The sequence below is a fragment of the Pistacia vera genome, unplaced genomic scaffold (assembly GCF_008641045.1).
Source record: "Pistacia vera cultivar Batoury unplaced genomic scaffold, PisVer_v2 Contig68, whole genome shotgun sequence".
NCBI classification, from domain to species: domain Eukaryota; kingdom Viridiplantae; phylum Streptophyta; class Magnoliopsida; order Sapindales; family Anacardiaceae; genus Pistacia; species Pistacia vera.
The window spans coordinates 678,229-688,804 of NW_022196534.1; the positions used below are offsets into that span (position 1 = coordinate 678,229).

Genomic DNA, 10,576 nt, shown 5'->3' on the forward strand with positions numbered 1-10,576 from the left:
TAGAGCTTGAATTCTTGTTTGAATTATCAAGAAAGGATGGATTTGAAGAGGAATCAGCCATTTCTGACGTTGGTCAGTGGCTCTAATACCAAGTTGAGAAAATAGAATTGCAGAGAAAAGAAACTTATAAGAAAAATCAAAGCAAAGTATAAAACGTGCGAGCTAAAACTTTACTCTTTCTTACTGAGATATTTTACATGAGTTCACTTATATAGGGTGAACAGTGAACAAAGTAAAGGTCAAAGTTTACATGGTAAGTCAGTAGAGTAAAAACAGATTCTGTTTTTACTTAAAACGAACTGCATGAGCTAAACTCTATTTTTACTTAAAATGAACAGCACTTAAAATGAACTGCATGAGCTGACGAACTGCATGAGCTGAACTCTGTTTTTACTTAAAACGAACTGCATGAGCTAAACTCTATTTTTACTTAAAATGAACAGCACTTAAAATGAACTGCATGAGCTGACGAACTGCATGAGCTGAACTCTGTTTTTACTTAAAACGAACTGCATGAGCTAAACTCTATTTTTACTTAAAATGAACAGCACTTAAAATGAACTGCATGAGCTGACGAACTGCATGAGCTGAACTCTGTTTTTACTTAAAACGAACTGCATGAGCTAAACTCTATTTTTACTTAAAATGAACAGCACTTAAAATGAACTGCATGAGCTGACGAACTGCATGAGCTGAACTCTGTTTTTACTTAAAACGAACTGCATGAGCTAAACTCTATTTTTACTTAAAATGAACAGCACTTAAAATGAACTGCATGAGCTGACGAACTGCATGAGCTGAACTCTGTTTTTACTTAAAACGAACTGCATGAGCTAAACTCTATTTTTACTTAAAATGAACAGCACTTAAAATGAACTGCATGAGCTGACGAACTGCATGAGCTGAACTCTGTTTTTACTTAAAACGAACTGCATGAGCTAAACTCTATTTTTACTTAAAATGAACAGCACTTAAAATGAACTGCATGAGCTGACGAACTGCATGAGCTGAACTCTGTTTTTACTTAAAACGAACTGCATGAGCTAAACTCTATTTTTACTTAAAATGAACAGCACTTAAAATGAACTGCATGAGCTGACGAACTGCATGAGCTGAACTCTGTTTTTACTTAAAACGAACTGCATGAGCTAAACTCTATTTTTACTTAAAATGAACAGCACTTAAAATGAACTGCATGAGCTGACGAACTGCATGAGCTGAACTCTGTTTTTACTTAAAACGAACTGCATGAGCTAAACTCTATTTTTACTTAAAATGAACAGCACTTAAAATGAACTGCATGAGCTGACGAACTGCATGAGCTGAACTCTGTTTTTACTTAAAACGAACTGCATGAGCTAAACTCTATTTTTACTTAAAATGAACAGCACTTAAAATGAACTGCATGAGCTGACGAACTGCATGAGCTGAACTCTGTTTTTACTTAAAACGAACTGCATGAGCTAAACTCTATTTTTACTTAAAATGAACAGCACTTAAAATGAACTGCATGAGCTGACGAACTGCATGAGCTGAACTCTGTTTTTACTTAAAACGAACTGCATGAGCTAAACTCTATTTTTACTTAAAATGAACAGCACTTAAAATGAACTGCATGAGCTGACGAACTGCATGAGCTGAACTCTGTTTTTACTTAAAACGAACTGCATGAGCTAAACTCTATTTTTACTTAAAATGAACAGCACTTAAAATGAACTGCATGAGCTGACGAACTGCATGAGCTGAACTCTGTTTTTACTTAAAACGAACTGCATGAGCTAAACTCTATTTTTACTTAAAATGAACAGCACTTAAAATGAACTGCATGAGCTGACGAACTGCATGAGCTGAACTCTGTTTTTACTTAAAACGAACTGCATGAGCTAAACTCTATTTTTACTTAAAATGAACAGCACTTAAAATGAACTGCATGAGCTGACGAACTGCATGAGCTGAACTCTGTTTTTACTTAAAACGAACTGCATGAGCTAAACTCTATTTTTACTTAAAATGAACAGCACTTAAAATGAACTGCATGAGCTGACGAACTGCATGAGCTGAACTCTGTTTTTACTTAAAACGAACTGCATGAGCTAAACTCTATTTTTACTTAAAATGAACAGCACTTAAAATGAACTGCATGAGCTGACGAACTGCATGAGCTGAACTCTGTTTTTACTTAAAACGAACTGCATGAGCTAAACTCTATTTTTACTTAAAATGAACAGCACTTAAAATGAACTGCATGAGCTGACGAACTGCATGAGCTGAACTCTGTTTTTACTTAAAACGAACTGCATGAGCTAAACTCTATTTTTACTTAAAATGAACAGCACTTAAAATGAACTGCATGAGCTGACGAACTGCATGAGCTGAACTCTGTTTTTACTTAAAACGAACTGCATGAGCTAAACTCTATTTTTACTTAAAATGAACAGCACTTAAAATGAACTGCATGAGCTGACGAACTGCATGAGCTGAACTCTGTTTTTACTTAAAACGAACTGCATGAGCTAAACTCTATTTTTACTTAAAATGAACAGCACTTAAAATGAACTGCATGAGCTGACGAACTGCATGAGCTGAACTCTGTTTTTACTTAAAACGAACTGCATGAGCTAAACTCTATTTTTACTTAAAATGAACAGCACTTAAAATGAACTGCATGAGCTGACGAACTGCATGAGCTGAACTCTGTTTTTACTTAAAACGAACTGCATGAGCTAAACTCTATTTTTACTTAAAATGAACAGCACTTAAAATGAACTGCATGAGCTGACGAACTGCATGAGCTGAACTCTGTTTTTACTTAAAACGAACTGCATGAGCTAAACTCTATTTTTACTTAAAATGAACAGCACTTAAAATGAACTGCATGAGCTGACGAACTGCATGAGCTGAACTCTGTTTTTACTTAAAACGAACTGCATGAGCTGAATGAGTAAAATAAGCCTAGCTCATTTTCAGTCTATCCTAACACTAAATGCCATTTTTCTTGTAGTGATATACATCATAATTGCTTACCAAACAACTTCTAACATGACCAGAGTCCAAACTCATCATCACCCTAAACAAATGTGGCTCTGATACCATAATAAACAGATTTTGTTAAAATTCACTCCCAATAGGCTGCTCAAGGAAAGAGGGAGTCCAACCACATATATATACTATAATAACTTACCAAATTGACGATATAAAACAAATACAACTTTTAACACTTTTAATGTAAAGCTCGGGTATAAGGGCCTAGGCCAGACCTTTTTTTTTCTATTTTGTTTGATAGTTAATTATTATAAAGTTTAGATCTCATCTTTATAATCTAACTGATCTAGTTGTTAATAGAGTAATATTAGATGTACAAACAAATCTTACAAAGATTTGTTTGTACATTTTAACATTATTGGTTGTTAATATATAAGTATTATATAATTATAGATTAATGTAACAAAAGGTTTACTTTCTTACAAGTACTATAACGTTTACACATTGAGTTTAAATCCAAATTTAGATCTGGATTTTATGTGTTGCAGTATTCTTTTACTTTCTCACACAATAATATTATTCTGAAAACTTTGACAAAGTCAAAAATGAAAAAAAAAAAAAAAAATTGTAGTAAAGTCTTCTTCATGTGAACCTCTAAGCAAACATATGCACATGCGTCACCTTTTTTATTAATTAATTCATGAGAACAACTTTAGGTTTCGATTTATCCTTAATAAAAGTATTGGTTAATTTAATTAAAGAAACCCAATACATAATCAGACCAATCATAACGTGCCACCTTACTTGAATTTATATATATGAATTATATATTCTCCATGGCACATTATATTAATGCACTACAAATTATAAAAGATATAATACTCAGTGAAATCATCACTCAACCTATGACCTCGTTTGCTGCTTGATCCCCAAGGAAATGCAACTGAAATTAATTAACTAACCAGGAAACTTAGTAGCTCATAACTCAAAGTCTCATCAAATCTCAAGATATAAATAGATGCTTAGTACTAGCTAGCAGATAACAAGAAAAGAAAGAAAGAAATGGATCGTGCAATATTTGAAGATCTTGATGTTGTAATCGTTGGTGGAGGCATCTGTGGCCTTGCCACTGCCCTTGCTCTTCACAGGTATTCATCTTCTTAATCTTATAACCATCTTCATTTTACAGGATTTGGATTATGTAATTTATAAATAGACTTGTTTTGGGTGAAAAATAGAATATAAAACTGAAAACGTATGTAAGATCTACTGGATTTTGATCGAACTCTATTGACATTTAATGTTGCAGGAAGGGAATGAAGAGTATAGTGATGGAGAGATCAGAAGCATTGAGAGCAACAGGAGGTGGAATTGGAATTCCGGCAAATGGGTGGAGAGCTTTGGATGAGCTTGGAGTTGCCTCAAAGCTCAGGCTAAATGCCATTCTTCTTGAGAAGTATGCTTAGTTCTCTCTTTCATCCGTTAATTTCGCAATATTTATTACTGATAAACGCCGCCCATACCAACCACTTCAATAAATTATGTTAAAAGAAGATAACATAAGGAAATTTAACCCCCCGAGTTTTGGCCATATCACAAAACCCCCTGTTGTACTGATAATGATTCTCAACCCCCTAACGTTAGTGTCTTTTTGTTACTTTTAATCATAGAAATGGTAATGACCTCAATACCCTCACCTGTTATGCCCATCAATCACAACCTAACCCCTTTCACTTCATCTCTGGCAACACCCAACATTCATATTAAGCTTAAAATTTTCTTAAATTATGTAAAAATATCACAAATTTTAATAAGAAAATAGAAAAGAAACTAAAAAAAAATGGAAAAAATAAAAATAAAAAGGTCCAACAAATGGAAAAAAATAAATCTGGAATAATGAAAAGAATAAGAAATATATGAAAAAAATAAAATAAAATGATCTAAGAATTGAAAAACTTATTTTTTAAAAAAAAAAAATTAATACAAATTTGAAAGAAAAATTTAAAAAAAAAATTGAACTTGGCAAATATTTTTTAGATTATAGTTTCTTTTTATTTTATTTTTTAGATTTTTGTAGTTTTTTTTAACGTATTCTTAATTTTTCAAAATCTTTAATAGTTGTTTTAATCCTTTTTTATTTAGTATATTTTTTTTTTAAGTTTAAGGATGTTTGTTATTTAAGTTTTTTTAATTTTTATTAGTTATTTTACCTTTTTGATTTAAAAACGAGTTGTTAATAAATGTTGTGGTAAATTAGTCAAGTTCAAAATATAATTAGGGTAATTCGTAATTGAGTTGTTGGGGTTTATGTGGTAGTTTCAAAAGTTTTTGGGTTATTAGTTCAATTTACAAGTTTTAGGGGGTGTAAAGTAGCCCTTATAATTATAAAAATTTAGATACATTTTACTCTTTTATCCTTAATTCCATTAAAACTAACCCAAAAATCTTTAGAGGCCGATGGCAAATGGCAAGAAGTTTAGAGTAATTACCAGTATCACAATGGGATTTGACAAAACCTCCGGGGCTCATCCCTAAAGATAATGTAGAATTGATGGATAGGTATATATAGTTCGATATTGATGAGGTTATCCATAAAATCTCTATATTTATATACAATAGGAATTTCATTTATATCCAACATTTAATCCTATGCTAAAGACGTTACTGTTATATACCATGCATCAATGTTTAATTTTATATAATGTTATACATCTCTTATCCCAAGTTATAATTTAATATGATTACATATTTTTTTTTTAACTATAATCATTATAAAAGTACAGGGTTCGAGACATATTTCTGAATGGTAGCAAGCGACAAGAAGAATTAACCTCCTTCTCGTAAGTTGTTTTTTTAATATTAATATATATTTTCGCTGAAATTAATGTTAATTAAGAAACCAAATATATATTAATATTTTGAAGCTTTTCAATTAGCAGGAATATTGGGGAAGTTCGTTGTGTAAAAAGAAGTGATCTAATTGAAGCTCTAGCTCAAGATCTCCCACTTGGCACTATAAGATTTGGATGCCAAATTCTCTCTGTGAAATTGGACACAAACTCTTGTTTTACCATTCTTCATTTGAATAATGGTAATACAATTAGAGCCAAGGTAATTACATATTCTTCGATACTAATGAAGCTCATAATAATTTCATATATCTATTCTATAAACCTGATGAACGTAAATATTTAATTTTTCTGGCCTCTACAGAATAAATTTGTATCATATCTATATAATCATTCTGAGGGACGTATAAAAAATTTATATGTGATTTGCAGGTGTTGATTGGATGCGATGGTGCCAACTCCGTGGTTGGGGATTTTCTTGAGTTGAAACCCAAGAAGCTTCACTCTTCATGTGCAGTGAGAGGATTTACATATTTCCCAAATGGTCATGGATTTGCTCATGAGCTAGTCCGAGCAAGAAGAGATAACACTTTGTTTGGAATGGCTCCAGTCACTGATAACCTAGCTTGCTGGTTCGTTGTTCACCAATGGCATCTTCAGGGTACGCACATTTATGACTAATTAAGCTTTTAAATATTGGTTTATTTAACGATCATGATTCTCTCATCATTTGAGAAAAATAATTAAGGTTGTAATTAATGTTTATAGATCGTTTAGGACAAATGTTTCAGAACATGAGAGAATTATACTTATAATATTCTATGGAATAATTAATGGATCAAGATTTTATCATTTAGAGTATTAATCACAAGAAGGCAAAATTAATTCTCACGTAAGCAATCCTATACCATTCATTAAAAAAAAAAAAAAAAAATCTCAATTTTCTATAGGATGAAGTTCATCTTATGAATATCAGTATCTATAACTACAAGTCATATATAGGACATACTTAAAAGACGGGTAAGGAAAACCATTTTAGATCCTGACTAACTTGTAATTAATATACTAGGATTCTTCAGATACGAGTTTCAAGGATTTTTTTCATTTAGTCTATTAATTTATTTCATTATCTTTCTATAACATTTTTATCATGTGAACTACAGATTCAAAGGTGTTCAAAGATCAAGAGATCATCAAGCAAATGACTCTAGAGTCTATCAAGGGTTTCCCTTCAGAAAAGATACAATTGGTAAAAAACTGTGACATTTCTACCCTAACACTCACCCATCTGAGATATCGTGCCCCATGGGACATATTATTAGGCCAATTTCGGAGAGGAACTGTGACAGTGGCCGGAGATTCAATGCATGTGATGGCTCCATTTGTCGGCCAAGGTGGCTCATCCGGTATAGAAGATGCAGTTGTGCTTGCTAGATGCATGACAAGAAAATCAATTCAAGCCAATAATGATCCTAAAGAATTCAAAGGTCAGAAGCTTATTGAAGAAGCAATGGATGAGTATGTGAAGGAGAGGAGAATGAGATTGGTTAAATTATCTACACAAGCTTATCTTATTGGTTCATTATTGGATACTTCTTCATCGCTTTTGAAGTTGATATTTTTTGTGCTTTTGGGTGCATTTTTTAGGGACCAATTTGGTCATGCTCGATATAATTGTGGCCATCTTTGAGAACTTGTTGCTTCAAGAGCTAGCTAGCATGGTTTCAATGGTTGCACTTTGTAGTAATTATATGTAATAAATCATAGCATCGTTTACAACATCGTAAAGATACTAGAGTTGTTTTTTATAAGTTTGTTGTTGAATGTTGTAAATTTATTGTTAATTGTCTGTAAAATTAATGGTAGGTAACATTTGAGTGCAATGTAAGTCATTATTTATCAATTGTTATAAGTTCGTTTTTACATTTTTAAATCTATTGTTCGTTGTTACAAGTAAGATGTTGACATGCTTTTCAAGTCAAATTGGTAGTTGAAAATTCATGAATAATATCACAAACAATACACTTTTAATATTCAACGATAAGCTTTAAAAAAAAAATGTTAATTAAAAAAAACAAAAAAAAAACTAACACAATCTTCAGCATTAGTTACGTCATGGTAAAGATTTTTTAATTTTTATACGAAAATAATATTTAAGTGCATTTTAGGTCACTATTTTTGGTTGTTACAAGTTCACTGTTGTGACATTAATAAATCACGACTATGCTACAATTGTTGTAAAAATGACATAATACCACGACTACATTTGTATTAATTTGTTATAGATAACTCAATATTCAAATCAACAAACTTATAAGATTTAAAAATAAATAAAGCATAATAATAACATCGTCAATAATATATCATAGATAACTTACATTGTTAATGAATTTTAGAAAAAAAAAAAAAAAAAAATTTAAGTATTACTCATCTCTAATACTAGATTTCTCATGCAAAATATCTTCCTGACTGCATGCTAATTAATTGAACAATTCATATTTCATGCATATTAAATTCATACCAGATCCAAGTAGAATAATTTTTTTTCTCATATGCATATGCATAATATATATATATATATATATCCTAATTCTTTTCCAATCTATTTTTTTGTGCTCAACCTCTTTGACTCTCCTTTCTCCTCCATCTGCTTCTTATTCAAACATGGCTCAAGAGACTGATTCTCCATACCCTTCTTCGTCTACCACCCTTTCTAAAGAAACCCTAGCCAACGAATAGGCTGGTGAATATAATGTATATATACATATTCATAGGCACGTTAAATTCATGTAAGATTAAAGTAGAATTTATAATTTTGCATTATAGTTGTCCAACAAAATTTCTATTTAAAATTTAATTTTTTGTCTCAAGTATGAGTTATAATTAAATTTTAAAAGATTATTTTCAACCAATTGACAATTTTGTTGATAAAAAGCGATGAGAATGCAAAGAAGCTGAGTAGCAGGAGCAAACTTAACTTTGGCAAAAGTAATGTCATTTTGCCAAAGTTCAGACATCTTTATTTCACAAACGAGAATGCAATTTGTTAGAGTATTTTTTATTCCCTCTTGTAAACTGTTCATAAAAGAATTGAATAGAAGCAAAATTCGATTTCTCTTGTCTTTCTTTTTGTGTTCTTTGAACCCTTGCCATTGTTTCACATGGTATCAGAGCATTACAGATCCCAGCTTCTCCCAATTTCAAATAAATAGCAGCAGAAGTGGCGAAAGATTTCCAGGCTTGTACAACTTCAATTCTAGCTTCCAGCTTACAAGTCATTAACCCTAAGTTGACAAGGAACAACTACAAATTTTGGAGTTTACAAGTGTTGTTTACAGTCGGCTCACATAAACTTGAAGACCATCTAATAGGTAGGATTCTTTGTCCTTCACCAATTATTCTGTGTGATTCTGAAATTGAGACTAATCTAAGTAAAATCAGCAATGAAATAAAAGCTAGTAATGACAATATAAGTAAAAAGTTGAATCCAGCATATGTAATTTGGAAAAGGATAGACAATCCTTAGGGAGCTGGTTGTTAGCTTCGATTTCTGAAGAAATGTTTAGCTATGTATCCAACTGCTATTTTTCCACTGAAATTTGGTTAGGTCTAGAAAATGAATTCTCAACAGACTCTAAAGCCAGGGCTCTTCATCTTAAGAATATTTTTCAAACTACTCATAAAGGAAATATGAATATTAGTGATTATGTCAAAAAGATGAAAGAGAATGCAAAAAGTTTGTCTACCAGTGGGATAGTTGTGTCTGATGGAGATTTGCAATAGTATGTACTTGATGGTTCAGGATCTTAGTACGATCCTATAGTGGTTACACTCACTTCTAGGTTAGAATCCAAAATTGATAATGTCACCTTACAAGAAGCTCAATTCTTGTTATAGAAGTCTGAAATAAGGCTTGACAAGTTTAATTCAATCGACTTGTATAATAGTTTAGTTAATCTTGCTGTTGTTAGTAGCTCTAGATGTTTTAACAGTCCTGGTATGTCTAGCCAATCTGGTCAGAGCAATGATAAAAAGAATGACCAACCTAATAATGTTGTAGCTTCACTGATTTTACTTGGCAACCCTTACTGTTCATAAACATATACAACTCCCTCCTTTTATCAAACACCATCTCCTCAACATTTTACTACACCAGCACCTCAAAATTACACTACACCTTAACCCTTCCCAACTTACCATAACACTGGTGGATTTCCCTCTCGACCTGGTGGTCCTATACCTTACGGAAGAGGAAGAGGTAGAGGATATGGTAGAGGTAGACTTATATGCCAAGTGTGCAACAAAGCTGGTCATTCAATTGTTCATTGCTACCACCGATATAATTCCTCATATACCGATTCTCTGTCATCCCCTGGAAACACAACTCAAGCTGCCTATACTGATTCACTATCTCAATATACTTATTCAACTGGTCCTCATCATTTTTCACATGGTGGATCCCAAGCTCATATGACAAAAGTCCCTTACTAGCCAATTTACAGTCATCATCAACAGAACTCCAATGCTCATACTAGTCTTGGCCTGTCACCCAATGTCACTTTTTGTATTCCCAGTCAACAACCACTAGGCTCTAGCCAAGCCAATTTTGTGTCCACTGGTCATGGACAACTTAGCCAACATGGTCATACTCTCACTGGTGGCTATTCTACTTCTAGGCATGTTGGTGGAACCTATAACAACTCAGGGATACCTCACAACTAGCAAATACACTCATCAGTTATAGC

At 32.3% G+C, this 10,576-nt stretch overlaps 1 protein-coding gene across 1 annotated transcript; it reads left to right on the forward strand.

The window, feature by feature from the left end:
* The first annotated feature begins 3,946 nt into the window (after positions 1-3,946).
* LOC116113520 (monooxygenase 1-like) lies at positions 3,947-7,521 on the forward strand. The gene is made up of 6 exons (XM_031399672.1): positions 3,947-4,130; positions 4,292-4,438; positions 5,766-5,822; positions 5,922-6,093; positions 6,264-6,492; positions 6,995-7,521. The coding sequence occupies exons 1-6, from the start codon at positions 4,045-4,047 to the stop codon at positions 7,519-7,521; spliced, it is 1,218 nt and encodes a 405-aa protein (XP_031255532.1). The 5' UTR covers positions 3,947-4,044.
* Positions 7,522-10,576: the final 3,055 nt, after the last annotated feature.